Source organism: Ptychodera flava, chromosome 7 (assembly GCF_041260155.1).
Source record: "Ptychodera flava strain L36383 chromosome 7, AS_Pfla_20210202, whole genome shotgun sequence".
Lineage (NCBI taxonomy): Eukaryota > Metazoa > Hemichordata > Enteropneusta > Ptychoderidae > Ptychodera > Ptychodera flava.
Genome location: NC_091934.1, coordinates 27,418,106 through 27,438,646, shown reverse-complemented (window position 1 = coordinate 27,438,646; position 20,541 = coordinate 27,418,106). Strand labels below are relative to the sequence as shown.

At 37.2% G+C, this 20,541-nt stretch overlaps 2 protein-coding genes across 7 annotated transcripts in view; one reads left to right on the top strand and one right to left on the bottom strand.

The window, feature by feature from the left end:
• Positions 1-10,476, top strand: part of LOC139137142 (phospholipid-transporting ATPase ABCA3-like) — a 68,629-nt gene extending 58,153 nt beyond the window's left edge. For 4 of the 6 annotated variants that reach the window (XM_070705105.1, XM_070705103.1, XM_070705106.1 and 1 more), the window contains 4 exons: positions 270-362; positions 3,358-3,472; positions 4,236-4,361; positions 5,113-10,476. In XM_070705105.1, coding sequence (XP_070561206.1) covers positions 270-362; positions 3,358-3,472; positions 4,236-4,361; positions 5,113-5,685 — 907 coding nt within the window. In that variant the 3' untranslated portion in view covers positions 5,686-10,476. The remainder of the gene's footprint in view (positions 1-269; positions 363-3,357; positions 3,473-4,235; positions 4,362-5,112) is intronic. The other 2 variants (XR_011553328.1, XR_011553327.1) reach the window with 1 other exon arrangement.
• Positions 10,477-11,779: 1,303 nt separating this feature from the next.
• Positions 11,780-19,433, bottom strand: LOC139137143 (pre-mRNA-splicing factor SPF27-like). The gene is made up of 8 exons (XM_070705107.1): positions 19,326-19,433; positions 16,471-16,634; positions 16,060-16,161; positions 15,654-15,713; positions 15,080-15,130; positions 14,255-14,297; positions 13,048-13,085; positions 11,780-12,790 (listed from the first exon to the last, which is right to left on the bottom strand). The coding sequence occupies exons 1-8, from the start codon at positions 19,398-19,400 to the stop codon at positions 12,685-12,687; spliced, it is 639 nt and encodes a 212-aa protein (XP_070561208.1). The 5' UTR covers positions 19,401-19,433; the 3' UTR covers positions 11,780-12,684.
• Positions 19,434-20,541: the final 1,108 nt, after the last annotated feature.

The following is a 20,541-nucleotide window of genomic DNA, read 5'->3' as shown; positions in this document are numbered from 1 at the left end:
AAAAGTTTAAATTAGCGTCATGTTGAATTAGGAAATTTAAAAAGTAAATAGCTAAATTGGCCGAAAAAGGATGCTAGCTTAACCCTTTCACCACCATGGTTTTACCCAAACCCATTGTTATCAATGGTGATCTTGGACCTGTTTACAGGGAACTGGGGGTGAACAGGTTAAAAGATTTGCCTCGGGTTATCATGATAAACCCGTGGAGTCCATATCAACAAAAGAATGGTCACTGAGATTTCTACATTTTTTCATGATTTTTGTTTCAGCATGGAGGAATGTGAAGCACTGTGTACAAGACTGGTCATCATGGTAAATGGGCAGTTCAAATGTCTGGGCAGCACTCAACATCTGAAAAGCAGGTGAGTCAAGTATCTCAAGTAGGAACTTTGAAAGTATTGCTTGCTGTTGAATACACCCTTGAACAGATATATTTGCTTACATATGTTTTACAATAATTTTCTGATGCACTAATGATATCGGGTTATTTTGATACTCTGTATATAAATGAAGTTTCATAGTCTTGATTTTGTGGTATTAAAAAGTTAATTTTGTTAGGGAGTTAAACACAGGGGTTGCAGCCATTTTGAATGTTTTTTAGTCCCCGCGGACGAAGTCCGGCGGGGACTTATAGATTGGGTCCCGTCCGTGTGTCCGTCCGTCCGTCCGTCCGTCCGTCCGTCCGTCCGTCCGTCCGTCCGTCCGTCCGTCATCAACAGTTTCTCAGACACTGCTTAACTGATTTTGTTCAAACTTGGCACAAAGGCATAGCACTATGACCTACAGATGCACGTCGATTTATTTTGTGATACGATCCAATATGGGCGCGAGGCGGCCATTTTATTGCGATTTTTCATGTCTTTGGACCATAACTCAGACATCCTTGAGCACATTCTGCTCAAACTGGGCACAAAGGCATAACATTATGGCTTTCATATCCATGTCAAATTAATTCGCGATATGTTTCAATATGGGCGCGTGGCGGCCATTTTGTTGCGATTTTTCATGTCTTTGGACCATAACTCAGACATCCTTGAGCACATTCTGCTCAAACATGGCACAAAGGCATAACACTATGGCTTTCATATCCATGTCAAATTATTTCGCGATATGTTTTCAATATGGGCGCGTGGCGGCCATTTGTTGCGATTTTTCATGTCTTTGGACCATAACTCAGACATCCTTGAACAGATTCTGTTCAAACTTGCCACAAAGGTATAACACTATGGCCTACATATGCATGTCAAATTATTTTGTGATACAATCCAATATGGCCACGAGGTGGCCATTTTGTGTGCAATTTTTCGTGTCTGTGAACCATAACTCAAAGATCCTTGAACTATTCTGTTCAAACTTGACACAAAGGCATAACACTATGTCCTACATATGCATGTCGAATAATATTGCGATACGATCCAATATGGGCGTGAGGCGGCCATTTTGTTGCGATTTTTTATGTCTTTGAACCATAACTCAGACATCCTTGAACCGATTCTGTTCAAATTTGGCACAAAAGCAAAACATTATGCCCTTCATATGAACACCAATTTATTTCGTGATATGATCCAATATGGCCAACAGGCGGCCATTTTTTTGCGATTTTTTCATGTCTTTGAACCATAACTCAAACATCCTTGAACCGATTTGGTTCAAACTTGGCACAAAGGCAGAGCACTATGGCATACATATGCATGTATCAATTAAGCTTGGGATAGGATCCAATATGGCTGCAGAACTGCCATTTTGTTGGAATTTTGCATGTCTTTGAATCATTACACCCATTTTGTCCAAACTTGGCACAAAGATCGCACATGTCAATTTTCTTCGTGACATGTTCCAATATGGCTGCCAGATTGTCATTTTTTTCCAATATCGCTGTCAGATGGTCATTTTTGGATTTTTTCATGTCTTTGAGGCTTAATCATATGCAAATATTCTTTAACCAATGTTGTTGAGACTTGGTACAAAGATAAAGTGCTATGGCATACATATGCATGTCTACTAATTTTGTGCTATGATCCATATGGTCAATAAACAGCCATTTGATTTAAATTTTGGTGTGATTTTTTTATGTCTTTGAAACATAAACATAGGTCACTGTCCCTCGATGGACTGATTTTGTTCAAACGTGATACGAAGATAAAGTACTATGGCTGCATTCTTGTGCACATTAAATTGTTTCATTATATGATCCGAAATGGCTGATTACAACAACATACCCGATCCCATACCATTTCGAAAATTCCACCAAACCATGTGTATAGTATGTGCCAATCACGACACTGGAGGCAGTAAGGGCATCGTTATGTGTGATGTAATCAAAAGTTCCTTGAGTGGTCATTACCGGCAGAGATGAGTCATTTATTGAACGTTCCTCAGATTACTTTATTATGCAAGTCACAGGCCTGATGCACCCATTGCATCAATGTCATTCCACAGCTACCTAGACTACAGCTACCTAGACACCAAAGATTATAACAAAATGGACAAGCGGGGACTGTGTCATCAACGATGACTTTGTTTTTCAGGTTTTTTACTTTAAAATTTAAGGTATCATGTTTTGTAGAACCACAGTTTGCATTGTAACATTTTTAGCTGTCATTTTGAAAGAGAATGGTTTGAAATTTTCTTGAAAAAATTCTAGCAAAATTTTAATTTTATCTTTTCTGAGGTGATTCTCCCTTAATTTCAGTGGGAAGTCAATGGGAGGATAGACAATACAAATAGCAGAGATGATGTAAAAACAAAATTCTGAATTTCTGATAACCCTGCTCATCTGGTAAACTTTAGATCCTGCATTGAGAGAATTCACATACATTACTATTCCGTGTCAGCTCCCCACGATGAATAGGAATGTACAATTTTCAGTATGCTATGATGATGATATGTTTCCAGCTTGGTGCCCAAGCCAAAATGACAAGGCATTGACTAAAGATCATTCTCTTTGAGCCACCTTATGAATAGACATCTATAGAATTCTATGGAATCTTGTTTTTCTATAGAATTCTATAGAAAATTGTACCAATCTCTATAAACTTCTATAGTACTTCTATAGATATAGTATCAATATCTATAAGCTATAAAACTCTATAGAATTCTATAGTCTTTTGTAAGGGCATGAATGTTATACATATTTACATGGAAAAGTGCTGACTGTGTGAACTTTTAGGAAATTTCTAAATTTACACAAAATCTGACGTTTGAGGCACACAGATAGTTACATACAAAATACGAGATATTGTATCTTCACTTCTGTCTGGCTTGCTCTGTGAATTGTACCCACCAGAAGGAACTATTTTTTTAACAAGCCATTGATGATATCAAAGTTTTTTTGACCGTAACTAAAAATTCCAACAGGTTTGGTCGAGGATACACTATTATCTTGAAAGTGGAGGAAGGCAGAGACTCTTTAGTGGTAAAACAACACATACCTGGACTTTTTCGAGGTGCCATCTTAATGGAAGAACATCAGGTAAGGAATTTTTATAAGTTTTGGAATTGTTAGTGGTACATATGTTTCTCAGCACTGTAGACTCTACTTTATTCCCGTTGACTGGGAAGGCTTCCTGGTGATAACTTTTACAGAAAGAGGGTTTGAGTTTTTAACCCTTTGAGCGCCAAAGTCAGTTTTTGTCGCACTTATAAAAATATACCCAAGTCAATCTTTGTCAGATTTGTGCCAAAATTTTGATAAAAAACTGTGGTCAATGAAATGTTGTGTTCATTTGGTCCAAAATTATCAAAAAGATTACAGAAAAGTTAATAAAAATTGGTAAAATGTCGCAATAAAATTTTGGTGGGAAAAAATACAGCACTCAAAGGGTTAAGGCATTTGTACCACGTATTGAACAGGTTGTCCTTGCTCATGTAGAAATACTTGAAACCACTTTATTTGCTTTTATGATTTCACCAAATTGTTACACTTCTGTTTCCATCAATTTTGACCGTTACGTAGTCTGTTATGTATTATAATGTGTGGATTTGTAAAAATGATTTATAAAACTTGGAAACTGGATTGTTTCACATAGCTACAACTTTGCAGAATTTAAGTAAACAAAATTGTTGTTGACCATGTGCTAGCAGTTTTTGGTCATAACCGTGATTTCAGTAGAGGTGAGAACATGTACCTTAGCGTGGTGGTAAATGAGTGGATAAGAGGTAGAGGGATGTTTGAATATCTGCCTTTATTTATTTGTGATGGTTCATAACAAGATGTTATTTCCCTTCAAACACAGGGTATGCTGCAGTACCAAATAGACAGTGTGGAACTGAACTGGTCAAATTTGTTCGGCATCATCGAAGAAAGGAAACAAGAACTGGGAATTTCTGAATACAGTATCAGTCAAACCAGCCTTGAGCAGGTAAGGATGGACAAAGTGTTAATTTTTAATGATTTTATTGTGCCAAACAACGTTTGTTGTCAACAGAGAAGTGTTTCTGACAGACTGTTTGGTGTCAGTATATTCTTGTTGTTCGTGTTTGAGATTAATGGATTATAACACCATATGTTAGTCTGCCTGAGCCATTTCGTCTAAAGCCGAATGCATTTCACTTAACTGTTGATGTGCATATTTCACCTATGCCTATGTTATCGGTATATACTATCCTACATGGGTGATTTAAGGCCATACTTACTTTAATGTACGATTTGTGGTGATTTTCATATCATTTGTATTGTCATATTGACTAGAAATAATTTCCCAGCTTAAATTTTACAACAGCAAGCCTCATATTGAAGATTTTTAGATTATAACTAGGGATGAACATGATAGCATTGCAATATTGTGCATTATACAGGTATCCCTATGTTCTGCCATTCTTACACTCCTTATAATGGTGTGATTTTAACCCTCTCAACACCATGGTTTAGCCCAAACCCATTGTAATCAATGGTGGCTGTGGACCTGTTTACAGGGAAGTAGGGGTGAACAGGTTAAGTCAGTGGAAGAATAGTACCGCACAACGTTACAACCTCTGCATCCCAATTAACTCTCCACAAACAAGTCCACATTAACCATGGTGAGCAATGTGCTTTGGGTGAAACCATCGTGTTGAAGGGGATTCCAATCCTTCAGTGTCATTTGAGATGAGATTTGCCAAATTCTTTGCCAGGTGTTCCTGAACTTTGCCAAAGAGCAACACATGGACAAACACCAGCTGAAGCAGAGCATGAAACTAGGTGGTGCCGTTGGGGGCAGTATACTCCAAAGGCAAGCCTCAGTCATGGGATCCATGAGAGGAGTCAGACCACAATCAGGTTTCAGAAGGGAAGAAAATCCACAACAAGAAGGGCAATACCAAGTGCAGGAGATGCCAGTTGCCGGAGCACCTGGTTCTGGGAAGTGGGACGGTCCACAAAATGAAGACCAAATGACTGGAAAAGCTACGGAAGAAATTCCCATGTCCAAGATGGCCAAGGAAGAAGAGGAGAAAAATACAGCAAGTGAGAGGCGGGATGAAAAACAATTGGAAAATGCCAGGGATTCCCCATCTCCACTTCTGAAGGAGGAGGACAAGTCACCGGAAGATCAGGAAGGAGGGATTGACTTGTCCCCATCTGCAAAGGATGATGAGGTACAATCGAATGTAACGGATAATGAGGTAGAATTTAAGGATGAGAGGGGTGGTGGAACACCACAGATGGAAGGTGTGACAAAGAGTGATGATGCAGGCATTATGGTATAATTATAAAAGCTGAAGTCATGTTTATTTACCGTTAATTGTGTTGATCAGTGGTTGTTCAGTTGTACTCATAAATTATAAAAAATCTGTTGTACATTTGTGATTCACTGTTTGCCCAAAGGATAATACAATGTATCAACTGATGCTTTACCACAGTTAACACAAAACCCTTGCCTAGCATATGTTCTTTTTCAAACTTAATGGAGATACATCATAAAAACGGATGTATCACAAAACCTTTTTTGCTTCAGAATGAAATCATCTATCCCCTGTCATTCATTGTATTTTTCTGTATTTACCTCTTTGCGAAATGCAATTGGTATTAGCTGAGAGTTGTAACAGAGTACAAATACAGTACAGGTACAGTACAGGTACAGTACAGGTACAGTACAAATACAGTACAGGTACAGTACAGGTACAGTACAAATACAGTACAGGTACAGTACAGGTACAGTACAAATACAGTACAAATACAGTACAGGTACAGTACAGGTACAGTACAGGTACAGTACAAATACAGTACAGGTACAGTACAGGTACAGTACAAATACAGTACAGGTACAGTACAGGTACAGTACAGGTACAGTACAAATACAGTACAGGTACAGTACAGGTACAGTACAAATACAGTACAGGTACGTGTTTTCTATTCAGAGAACACTCTTATCTCAAGATTTTCCATGAATGAATTAACTCATCTCTGTAGACGTATAAATTCAAACATTTGATGACAATTGCACAAAGGCCTCAAGACTTCTGTTACATTAATGTCAATCTCACTACTATCGTACAGTAATATTTCTGTCAACATATAATGTTTACATATCATCAGAAAGCAGGGTAGTTAGTCAGCATTTTACAGTACCTACAAACATCTGATTCATTTAATTTTATTTCCATAATTTCCTTTTGTAGTCAGCGAGTTTGAAATGGAGTAGCTTAGGATACAGGAAAACTTCTTTTTGATAGTGGCAAACAGAACATCCATTTCATTGTTCAAAATCAGCCACTAAATATGTGAACTTGTAATTAGAAATCTTGCCATACACAGTTTACTGCCTTTCATATGACCTCCATTTATCCAGTATGGTGAGAAATTATTGAGTGATAATTTACACTAAATGAGGCTGCATTTCAATTTTATGTTTATTGTTCAATACAGGAATTTACAGTTGCAAGGGTAATACCAGACCTTCAAGTGAGGAACTTTAAAACTGCCACTTGGTGGCGCCCTTTCATGTAATTTGATTTGCATTTGGCAGGACAGTTTGCATACTGGCATTTTTGGATGATTAGTGAATCTACAATGTGACCAACCACTCTGGTATTGTCAACATACCTGTATTTTCACTATTGCTTTCTGAATTTGAAGCTTAATTTAGTCCTAAAAGGGAATAATATAGTGATTTTTCTGATGAGATACTTTGGTGGTTTTTCATTTTCATCAACACAGAAAACTCAACTATCACAAAATATATTTTATTAGGTGCGCCCTCTTGCCACAGAGTAATGCAAACTACACTGTCAGTATTGAAAATCACGAATTGCTCCAAATTCTTATTTCCATTTCCATGATAAACTCACAGTTTCTCAGTAGTCGCATAAGGACAAATGACAAGTGACTGGAAATTTCAGAATAGTTTTAGTGATCTGAGATTTTTTGAACAAAAAAAGATTGATGAGGTCTAAATTGGAAAACAGTATATTTTTGTAACCAAATTTCAACAGCTTAAGTGTGTGTGAAAAAAGTGCCACAGTACTGTTATTTAAGCTTCGTGACGATTTTGTGATGATTTTAGCTGTAAATATGTGTGTATAATGATATGTATTTACCAATACCTTTGTCTAGATAGTGTTTGTATTTAACCTATGACTGCATGTCATCAAATTTAGGATAAAAAAAAACAATCTGAAGCTTCAGTGGATACAGGGTGCCCTGTTCAGGGGAAGTATTGCCTTTTCCATCAAACTTTGTCTTTGAGAATATGCTGCTAGCAGGCAGTGTGTTGAGCAAACTCATGACATTTTTAGAAAATACAGTATGTAATGTAGATAAGTCATTGAGAAAAATATATGATGTATCTAAAAAAAAAACCATTTGTGCTGAAATTGGCTGTAAATATGCTTGATATGCTCAAGTATTTGCAATGACATCTAGAGAAGTTGTGGGATTATTTATATAAACCATGAGGAGAAAAGAGGCTGTGTGTGTGTATGTTATAGCGCAGTGTGTTGGCAAGTTGCAGTGTCTGTCACTTTTGAATATTCAGTTCTTTCATCACAATTTCCCAAAATATTGGTCTAACCACTTTGCAACAGGGGTGTATCTAAGTCTGATGAGAAAAAGGGGGTCAAAATTTCAACCTATTCACACCAATTCCACCTTTGATAACAATGGGTTTGGGTCAAACCATGAAGATAAGAGGGTTATGCATGTTCTTGCACGATCTATTTAGCCACTGTTGACTGGAATTGTCTGGAAAAATCTGTCAAGAAACACTGGTGTTGTCTAAGAGGTAAAAATAAAGACATTTTCATAGTCTTGTGTGTATGTTGAACATATTATATCTTTGTACTATGTTGAATGTAATGTAAAAAGAAAATTTTCTAGTTCTCTATTCATGTGTTTTGGAAGAGTTCATTATTGGTAGTCCTTGTACGCTTGATGAATAAGTCATATTTTGTACAGTACAGTATTTCAAATTCCCTCTGTACTTTCGCAACTGATTTTTCACAACTCATGGAAAGTTAAGGAATTAAAGGGCGATATTTGACATTCCTTGATCTTATCAGATCTTATCATCTTATCAGTATGGTACTTGGATGTTTTGTAATTTTTGATTTGACCAATTGTTATAAGTTCTGAGAGGCTGGGATTTTTTTTCCCCTTTGGCTGACAAGTTTTAATTTAATTAACCAAGAAGTAAAATTTGCCGCAAATGTTTTGGATGAAATGGAACTATTGATGTGGGGACATATAATTATTGGCGACACATACCAATCACAGAATTTAATTCTGACTTTGTTTATATGTTTAGCATGGCAAACTACATATATATTCACTTTCCCTGTTCAATTTCTGAGATTGAATGTTTTTCACGACTAATTTATAATTATTTTAAAAATACAACTGTCATTTACACACGTCATGTTTTTAAGTAGTGCAGATGTTCTTGAGCATGAATGTATTGTCTCATAGATTTTGATCTGTTATGGCAAAAGAGAATGAGAAAAATGACTTTCAGTAGGTTTTGATTTGCGGGAATGATATGCTTCAATTTTGAGATGTGTTTTGTTCATAATATGAATCATGCATAGATGGTATGTAATTTTGACATTTCCAAATATACTTCACAAAGCATAGTACATGAATTTCACAAAAAATTGACATACATGTATGAAAGTAACATTTCATTCTTCTCGTATAATTTGACAGTAGTCTCATTAAAGGGCCAGTAACTCTAACCTCAAACATTTAACCCTTTGAGCGCCAAAGTCTATTTTTGTCCCCTTGATAAAATAAACCCCAGTCAATTTTTCTCAGATTTTTGCCAAAATTTTGAGAAAAAACTGTAGCCAATGAAATGTGATGTCCATTTGTTCCAAAATTATCAAAAAATTTCAGGCAAATTCATAAACATTTGTAAAATTTTGCACTAAAATTTTGGGCGGGAGAAAATTACAGCACTCAAAGAGTTACTAATTATTTCAATACTTATGTTTGTAATGTAAAATATAGTTTCGCTTTCTGCTCCCCACAGTATGTAGAGATACACAGTACTCAGCTTGTCAACTCAGCCTGTACATGTGTAGACTGCATTGTTATTGTTGACAAGTGAATTCTGGTCTGGAATAGAATTCAGATGTAAACAATAACAGTGCATTTTACATGTATAGATGCTGTGTTAACAGACAAAATAGGGTGTCGCCACATGCTTATGGGAGTAGAAGAAGAACTTGCAATTGATATACAAAATAAATATATTGAAAAAAGTCATTAGTTAGAGTTACAAGCTCTCTAAAGCAAAGACATTTCATGGTGTTTGATCTATTGTAATTCAAACATGACATTAAGTTTTATCAAAGCACATTTCCTATAACTATAACCTGTACTTGTTTTGAATTTCAAGTAGAAGGCACAAGTGCACTATTTTTGGTATTTTTTAAATAAAAAACAATCTTGAAATCAGCGACAAAATGTTTGCAAGCAGGTAAATATATATCTTAAATTATGTAGCATTGACAACAAGTGATTGAACAAGGCCATGACTTTCTCCCTCAAATATGGTGGGCTTTCACAAGATCTATTTTTCAAATCTCCAGTGAGAGGGAATTGACAAAATAAAATGCTTTTAACCTTATAACAGTTTGTAGTACTTAATGAAGTATGAGTGCACATTTAATCTAATTTATACACATGTACACTCTAGAAGTGTAGCCTGCAGGATAAGAAATTGGTAGAAATTTAACTGTTTTACAGAAAAAGAAGTAAAAAATTGCCAGTACTTGCCGAGCATTTACTATTTTTATTTCATAAGTTGCCTGCCTAGCAAAGAAGTGTCTTTGTTGTATTGATTGTTAATTTACTGAATGTAATATGACAAGTCCTTTCAATAGAAGACAAGCATGCATACTTGTACATACCGTAAACTTGCCAACTTATTTAAATGTTGTCAGTAGACTTTGTGTTAAAGAAACACAATTATATGATTTATTATTCAATGACAATCAATTATTATTGCACTGTTTGTTTTCGTTTTATTCACATTAAAGATTCTCTGATGTAAAGAATAATGTGGTGCCCTTGGTATTTCTATCCTTCCACAGCTTTTCAAAGTTGTCACTCTTTACATGTTGTGAAAATCAACCCTGATACCTTATTCTCACACCGGCCGACATATCAATGGAATGCGATGCACAATGTTTATGATTTCTGATTCACGATTACGATTTACGATTAGGTGGTTGATCAGCAACTTATTTTTTTTGTGACAGAGGTACTCTATGAAGTACCTAGGGTGACCTTACACTTGTCAGCATCAATGCCGTCTTTCTGTATGAAGTATGACTGAGTGATGGAAAAACAGTGTCAGTGTTCCTTTAGACTATGAAAGTGCAACAGAGACAAGATAGTCCTAGAAATTATCTGAATACAACCACAAATTAAATTTGTTTTCTATTATTCACAGAACATGACCACTCCAGTAGTTGTTTCTGTATGTGTGACATCGAGGCTTCTTGTGTCTTTATGCTAGTTTAATCGTAAGAACTCAGCAAGGTTGTCATCTGTAGAGAGATTCACATCGAGTCCTGACTGGGTTCCTGAGCAGGTGCACCAAGGCATTAGAATAGCCAGTGTACATTGCAGACACTCCTGTTGTGCCGGCAGACTTCAATTCTGTGTGAAAGCAACATTCCACTGATTGCTGGATTCTGATTTTTCAAATCTTTGATCCAATCAACCTTTGCTATTGCACATGTGCAGACCAGTTTATGCTGCCGGTGTTGTGCTGGATATCTGCCATGTGAGAAACATGAATTCCATGGAACTGACGGTTCCCCCAAAACATTGCCAAACTAACCACGTCTTCTAATACGAGTTTAATGAGGGCAATCTTTGCATATGAAACACACTGCTGCAACAAGAGAAGTGATTAAGATAGTATGTACCTTTCAAGTGAAGGACTTCAACTTTTGCTCTATCTTTCCTCAATAAAACTTTCAACCATACTCTTAAAATCAGGGGTCACAATGCAAAGTTTGATAGCAAAGAAACAAATTATCTGATATTTACTGAATTTGAAATTCAAAATGGCTGTCATCCCAGTGTTAACTTTATGGGAAGAATAAAATTGCTGACTTTTGAAAGATTAAGACTGTAAAAATATTTCTTACTCCAAGAGCTTTAAAATGAGCCGCAACAAGTGGTAGATCAGAAAGGAATTGTGGAAATTTGAGATTCCATGTATCAGTCCCCAAAGTGCATTCTATATATAGGGACCATCATAGAAAAGCACTGCATGTCTTGCTGTATCCAGTTCTATGAACAATGAAAGTGGCTCTGGCAAGTTTACACACACAGACTGGAAACAAAATACACATTGAACATTTTCCTCTATTTTTAATAATACAAGGGTGGCTAGTCTGAAATATCAAAATAAGTCTGGAATGACAGAAAGCTTTCAAAAAATTTAAAAAAATACTCTGTCCTATGTTTCTTCAGAAATACACAGGCTTCTTTAGTGTGGAATAAATAGGTATAACCTGACACAGACTATAAACTGTTACTCTTCACAAGTCACTGAATTAAAAAAACTTTTCTCGGCTGGGATCTTGCATGTGTTTGGCAGTTGTTCACATACATGTACAGGCCAGTGTTTTAACCCCTTAATCAGCTATTTCTTGTCTTGAAGCCAAACTTTGTTTCAAAGAAACTTGGGTTCTATCAATATTCAGGGTTGAAAGACTAGAGGTTAATATGCAGCATGCCTGCCTTTAAAACGAATTCTCCGATTCAATAAATGATACAGTTTAAACCGCTGCTTTCAATGTTGTCACTGAAATGACACACCGCAAATAGGCTGCAATATGGCGGTTCAGGGCTTTTTGGAGTGAGTGTCTTTGAACACGGCAGTTTATATTACACTATTCAAAATTTTGCATTAAATCACGAATGACATTAAATGACATTCATCTTAACTGAACCCTCCATGATGCTATTGGCTATGTAATCGGGTCTTCTTGTTTTCACTCATGTAAATAGCATTTTACTGAGGTTTACAAAAGCATATTGAATGGCTGAGGAACTAAGGTGACATTTCTGCAGTTCCCTGTTTTCTACGGTGTATGAAGGCAGACTCTTGTAAAATGACCTTTGAACTATGGTCACATATAGTAGTTTACAGCCTGTATCACAAGGACTTCATGAAGTACAGTATGCTTCAGAAACATGTACAGAACTCAATGTGTGAAATTTATGCAAAAGAAGTCTCAAATCGATGCTTAGCCTTGACTGGCCTGATGTTCTCTTCGCAAGGTGTCAACTTCTCTTTCCAAGTCAAGAATTGCTCTCTCAATTTCATAGTTCTTAGTGACAAGGCCTACCCAGCTGTGAATCAATAGAGAAAAATAAATTCTTATCGGTATCTTACATCTTAAACCATGTTTCATTGTTGTAATATACACTTCACCGTGAACTTTGACCTACCATTCCTACAACGCATTTTCTGGTGTCATGCAAGTCCTTTCAAGGCAAAAGTCTGTTACATCATATAAACATACACATCTGCACCACCATTTTTAGCTGTATACTGCCAACCAAACATTATAAGAGGATACATTTAACATTGTTGTGAAATTTATTACCTTGATTCTAATTCTTTAATTTGTGCTCCTGCTGTCACCTGTGAAACAAAATCATATTCATTACTAAAACATCATCCTTGATTAACCCTTCTGCCGTATATGTACAATGCCAGGTAATAGAGCGCCCTCACAGTTGTACAGTACAATTTCTTTCTTTATCTCATCCTGCTGCTTTTTTTTCCCGGCACGTTGCAAGTTACAATCGTCCACAACTCTCCAAATGTATTCTTAACTTGTTATCAATCACTGCTCGATTTACAATGTGTAACATGGTTTTTTGCGAAATAGGATTTTTTAACAGTGTATATTTGATTTTTGAATTATAAGGTTGTATACGGTAAATTTCCCACTTGGTACACATCTTCTCCATAGCACTGGTGCTTAACATTTTGCAAAATTAATATGCCAGCATGCATCAGATACTTGTTAAAAACCTTCAACAATAATTGCTGTTCTAAGGACTTTGGTCTGACAGGTAACAGAAACTCAGACAGTGGCATACTTCTGCAGTTTAATCTAAGTTCACAAATCATGGCATGTCTGATACGATCATTACGTTCAGGAGCCGTTTCAAAAAACACAACCAAAATCTTCCATATTTTGTTTCAAGCACAGTAGTCATTTTGCGTTGCGATTTATTAAAGTGTGATGCTACAGTCAGACTCTGTTTGTTATTCCAGTGTGTGTTTGCACACTATAGTGGCTTTCTGAATAAAATGGATCAAAAGATGAATAATTTTACAGGTGACCAATTTTAATTTCCTGAGCAATTTCCTGCAGGAGCTGGAGAGCAATTGGAAACGCCTTTGTGGTTTGCATTAACAAGGCACATTGCAGATATTCATATAATAAGCTCAAAACAAGCTATCTTTCCAACCTCCCTTATCCAATTTCTATGAAGTTAACCCTTTGAGTGCTGTAATTTTTTCCCACCAAAATTGTAGTACATTTTACCAGTTTTTGCAGATTTTTCTGTAAATTTTTGGATAATTTGGGACCAAATAGACATCATACTTTATTTGCTACAGTTTTTCATCAAAATTGCTGGAGTATATTTTAATAAAGCTGACAAAAACTGACTTTGGCGTTCAAAGGGTTAAAACTCTAAAATAAAACTTGTTCAGCATATAAATTGCTTCATTTGTGTGATTTAATCTTTTATATATAATTTACATTTTAAAAGTTAACCTGTTTAAATTTCACTCACTTGGTCACTTTTCCTTTTCCAATTAATCTCTTGAATATTTTTCCTGTAATTAAAAAGATCATGTAAAAATATCAGAGTATGTTCCACAAATTCCATCCGCTTTCAGCAATCATTGAGCTTTGTAGCAGTGTTGACACAGTTATAATCTGGATTAAGAATAACAGTATGTCAGTAACTTCAAGAGATACTAGTTATGTATTATTTATGCTTGTTTTGATTCAGTATAATACAGCATGGCATAGGAGGGATTTAGCACAAACAAAACACTTTGTGACACAGTCTTATGTATTTTTCCTGATGCTATTGCCGAACAAGTGATCGTACTTCTTGATGACATAGGATGGGTTTTGAACAGGAATGATGATATGAGGGTGGCTTTGATAGGAGATTGATGAAACATGGATGGGCTTGATAAGGGTTAATGAAACATAGATGGGTTGGATAAAGGGTTGATGAAACAGGAATGAGTTTGATAAAGGGTTAATGAAACAGGAATGGGTTTGATAAAGGGTTGGTGAAACAGAGATTGGTTTGATGAGGGGTTGATGAAACAGAGATTGGTTTGATAAAGGGTTGTGAAACAGCGATTGGTTTGATGAGGGGTTGATAAAACAGATTGGTTTGATGAGGGGTTGATGAAACAGGAATGGGTTTGATGGAGCATTGATGAAACAGGAATGTGTTTGATAAAGGGTTAATGAAACAGGAATGGGTTTGATGGAGCATTGATTGAAACAGGAATGGGTTTGATGGAGCATTGATGAAACAGGAATGAGTTTGATAAAGGGTTAATGAAACAGGGTTTGTTTTCGTTGATGTCCTCACCTGATGTCTGTCAACTGTTTTTGTGCATGTTCAAGCATTTTCACCAGAAGTCTGTGTCAGAAGAAAAACAAATAATGTCAATGTCTATGGCCAGTTTTTGTAGTCTACACAAACAAACAAAAACATACAAAACAAGGCAACAGGGCAAACACCTGGAAATCACGATAAGAAAAAGGACCAAAATGGAGAAAAATAAAGGTGGATAACAATGCCAGAATTGCTTTCCGTTTCACCAAGGATTCGTATCTGTAACTGCTCTACAGGAATTTTGTAATCAGTGACCCATTCCTCACCTATATCAACACAAAAAACCTGTGACAGCTATTTCAACCTGCTTGCATGTGTTGCATTTCCCAACTTTGAGCATCTTGTCATGATGTATTATTATTATATGTTTAGTATTATTATTATATGTATACAAGGATAATGTTTCCAAACCTGCATGCCCTTGAAAAATACCCCAGAAAATGAACTGCTACTACAAATCACAGAGCACCAACAAGTTGACCTTTCGATAACAAACAACTCAGAGACAAGCTGCAGATATCAGAGCTTTTAATCCATTATTACTTACTCATTGTGAACTCTCCAAGCATTACTTCCATATTTGGACATCAGTTCTAGGTTCTGTATTCTGGAAAAGAGTGATCACTGATCAGTAACAAACTTATAATACAGCTATCATCATTAAGCAACTGTTGATTCATTTACATCATTTTTGAAATGAAATAATATTTTAAATAAATTTGATTGCCGAGTCATGGTTTGAAAACAATGTTCTCATTCCTTCCAAATTCATGTTCAAAAAAAATTCAATAATGTTCAGAAAGGTAATTTGTTAGTTTTGAAATGTGCCAAGAGCTGGTAGATGAAGTGTAGGCTAATCCAGGTCAATTTTCTTTCCATGAAAAAAGGTTGAATTTAACTGATCATTATTTTGTTAACTACTCAAACCAAAGCAATTAATTTAAATGACTAACCGTGTAGCCTGGTGTTCTAACTGTGCCATGGAGTTATCAACACATTCATTCCATGCTGCCAGATCATTCTGTCTACCTGGTGGAGGCTGGGGTAATTCATACCTGAAATGATACATGGTAATTTTATATACTTGACCTAATTATAATAATGTAAGGGGATATCCAAAACAGTAAACAGTGATTTCCCTGGTACCTTGCCTATTTTCTACATAACCCTTTACCTGCCAAGTTCATATTTCACCATCAGGTCAAGTTGTAGTGAAGCAAAACAATATGTCTCACACCTACAAATATCAAAGAAACTATTCCTTCTGCATAAATGAAACATGTAATTTCGTAATCTTGCAACCCACTTCTTTTGAATAATCAGGATGACAAAATTTTGTATTTGCATTGATGATAGCAGCCTACCGCTTCATGCTCAGCATCTCCATTGGTTGCCTGGCAGCAAGCCTTTCAAATTCATTCTTCATCACTTCTGTTTCAAAAGCTGAATAGTCTGGAGGAGGCAGATACTCCAGGTAATTCTTGGTTGGTCTGTATCTTCTACACTCTTCTTCAACCAGTGCATAGGCCTGCAAAGTTGTCAAGATTGCATTGAATAGGTCAGACATGTTTTACATGCAAACGCAGGGCAAGTCAACTCAATTTCTGTCATGGTAACACTTTTTTACTGTTGAACTGGTCACTTAATGTTTCAAGTCTTGACCGAATGGGACACGTGCCAGGTCATGCAACATATATCTTCATGACCTGTTAGTAACCCAGGGGCTGTGCAACAGTTGCTGTTATAACACACCTCATCCGCAGTCTGTATTCTAATTCGCCAATTGATAGTCACGTGGGATGTGTTCTTTCTGTGCCGATCCACGTAAACGACGTCATCAGGCATAATTTGTTGGAACTGTTGCCTGCCAGGCATCAGTTCTGAAAAATGATGCCTGCTGATGTCAAAAACGACATTGACGCATGCGCGGACCAGAATGTAAACAAAGATGTCGTCTGCGGCCGATCGAAACGATACTTTAGAGATTTCTAGGTTTATCCTACTTTCTGAAGAACTGAATGCTCTGGTTTCCAACAAGGACTCTAAACAGACTGTTTTCCTCGGCCTTCGGCAACAATCCGTTTTTGGGGGTGACTCTCAGTCCCTCGGGGTACAGACGTATGCTGTTGCCCACATGGCCAGTCAATATGTGTATATTGTAACACACCTCATCCGCAGTCTGTATTCTAATTCGCCAGTTGATAGTCACGTGGATGCATTCTTTTGTGCTGATCCACGTAAGCGACGTCATCAGGCATCATTTGTTGGAACTGTTGCCTGCCAGGCATCAGTTCCGAAAAATGATGCCCGCTGACGTCAAAAACGATATTGACGCGTGCGCGGACCGGAATGTAAACAAAGATGTCGTCTGCGGCCGATCGAAACGATAGTCGAGAATTTTTTTGGTTTATCATACTTCCTGAAGAAGAATTGAATGCTTTGGTTTCCAACAGGACTCGAAACGGACGAAAACTTATAATAATCAAAGGTGCATTGAACGTTTTGCAGAAGAATTGCGATCCTGCATTAGGAAAAACGTTTTCTTATTGAACCAACATATTACATCATAGGCCTGTACATGAGACAAGTTTTGTGTATAGTACGTTCTTATGCATGGCTACGGATGAGATGTGTTACAAAACACATATTGACTGGCCATGAGGGCAACAGCATACGTCTTTAACCCCTCGGGCCTGTGAGTCACCCCCAAAGACAGACTGTTTCCCTCGGCCTACGGCCTCGGGAAACAGTCCGTTTTTGGGGGTGACTCTCAGTCCCTCGGGGTACAGACGTATGCTGTTGCCCACATGGCCAGTCAATATGTGTATTGTTTTGCCAGCCTTCAGAGCCTAAATAGTAAATGTCTGTTTCTAGCTCCGTGGTGTAAACAGGCAGAAATTTTGCACAGATCTGCCACGCTAAGAAATTGTCACAGGAGCAGCGTATCTTAATCTCATAGAAATTACACAATAGACATGTTTCCTGGCAAATACAAATCCGTCTAGCTCAATAATCGTGATACTTTAGCTGCAAAATTTTAGCGCTACGGTGAGGCGGTCGGTGATTTTGGTTTTTGCGACTTCGCTCACCAGTAGCGCTACAAGGCCGATGGCCCTGGGGAGTATCATATAAGCGCGTCGTACTCGACCAGGCGTTTTGATGTGGAATGCAACATATTTACTGCATTTGGTCGTACCGATTTATCACTACTGAAGACTAAACAGTATACTGCACTAACTTTGTCATTTATGGGGTTTGGAATTTGTTCAAACACGACGATCGCGTTCTGAAAACATTGAGCGGTGTTTGTGGGAGCCCCCATTACCGAAGTTGGTAATGACGGCTCCCAGAAATGTTTCGGAACGCGATCGTCGTGTTTGAACAAATTCCAAACCCCATAAATGACAAAGTTAGTGCAGTATACTGTTTAGTCTTCAGTAGTGATAAATGGGTACGACCAAATGCAGTAAATATGTTGCATTCCACATCAAAACGCCTGGTCGAGTACGACGCGCTTATATGATACTCCCCAGGGCCATCGGCCTTGTAGCTCTACTGGTGAGCGAAGTCGCAAAAACCAAAAATCACCGACCGCTCACCGTAGCGCTACAATTTTGCAGCTAAATAATCGTGATACTTTCGACTGAAAAAAAGCAGTTTAACAACACTGTTTTCCTTCAAATCTGTCGTCACCTTGCAAGCTTTGCCAGGTCTTGCCCTTGCTTCAATACAGTAGCTCGAGGTTTTGCTGTATTTGGGTCGTCCGACCCAAATACCCAGGCAAAACCTCGAGCTACAGTACTCTGCAGATAATCTTGCCCTTGCTTTTCTGACAATAATAAGCAGCACAGAACCGTAAGTGCACACTAAGACAGTAACAGTTCGATTCGACATACAAGGAAGGCCTACGAAACGCATTTGACGCGATTACTCCCGAACATGACACAGCCATGGGACTCAGTGGTGGGGCTGGGATGTGGATCGCACAGTGGAGGTACCAGCACCAGGGCCTGCGCTGCACCCCTGGCCCTGGCTGCACGTGTACCGTGTAGCACACTGATGGTTTACATTCACTCTACGAGTACAAAGCAAGCAGTGAACTCTTCAATAATTCGTTCTTCTTGCATACCTCGTTCACTCTTCCGACATCAGAGGACGATCACCAACAAGACACTTGGTTTTTTCTCACTATGAAATAAGCTACAATCACCGAACTTACCGATTCTCGGACGCCTGGTTCATCGTATCCTTGATCAAAATACGGAAGCGCGTCGACGCTCACCTCCCCGGCCATTTTGTTTGTGATGCATCGTGGGTAGAGACCGAGGTCAGGGGTCATCAGCGCTTGCACAGAGACAAGATGAGATTTTTATCTGATTTGTCACAGCGAATGCACTTTTCCATGAGATATAAAGAAGAAAAATCCAGCTTGTCACATGACTTTAGGACTTTTAGTTAAAGTTTTACTACATTGATTTTCCCACCAATACTCTTACTAATAAGTATTCTATTCACAACCGGTTCGAAGGTATATAAGTTTTTCAACATTTTAAGAACAGCAATAGTAGTCCAGCCATGGATGTAAAAAATAGGTCCATGGTCCAGCTGCGTACGATGCTGTGTGTTGCGGCGTTATACGGCCTACACAGCTTCGTACGCAGGGCTACAATGGGTAATGCTGTAGGAAAATGCGCCATGTAATGATGCTATGTTACGCAACACATCTTACTTTTCACACAAATATAAAATAATATTTTATTCTAATAAATAGAAAAAAATTCTCAATCTTTCAACTGTAAAAGGTGGAAAAAAGGATATTAAACTTTATTTCTTTTCATGTTCGATACGTAGATCTTTACTCTGTTTACTGCAACGACATGAACCAATTTGTTCCGTGTTTCAAGTATCCTCTCTGTACCAATGATGTTTTCTGATATATATATATATATATATATATATATATATATATATATATATATATATATATATATATATATATATATATATCGAATAATACAGATGCCCTCATTACTTTATTCTTAAAGTGTATATATATTATATATATATATATATATATATATATATATATATATATATATATATATATATATATATATATATATATATATATATATAAGTATACAGATGTCCTCTCGGGAATTTTTAATACAGCGCTTGATGCTAAATGCTAAAAGGAGAGCGATATAAATATCAAGAAAAATTACTTCAAGTACAAAGTTATGTACAGTAAATTCGCTGTGAAAGAAAAATATTAAACACCCATTCGCTTTTAAATGACCGACCTCGGCTGACCTTACAGTGACATGTTGTATGCATGGTACGGTACGACAATGCGCAAATTTAGCGATCAGCTGTGCGTAGCCCGGAAGCCCTTGCGCGACAACTCGATGGCCAATCAAACCACCGTTTTCCGA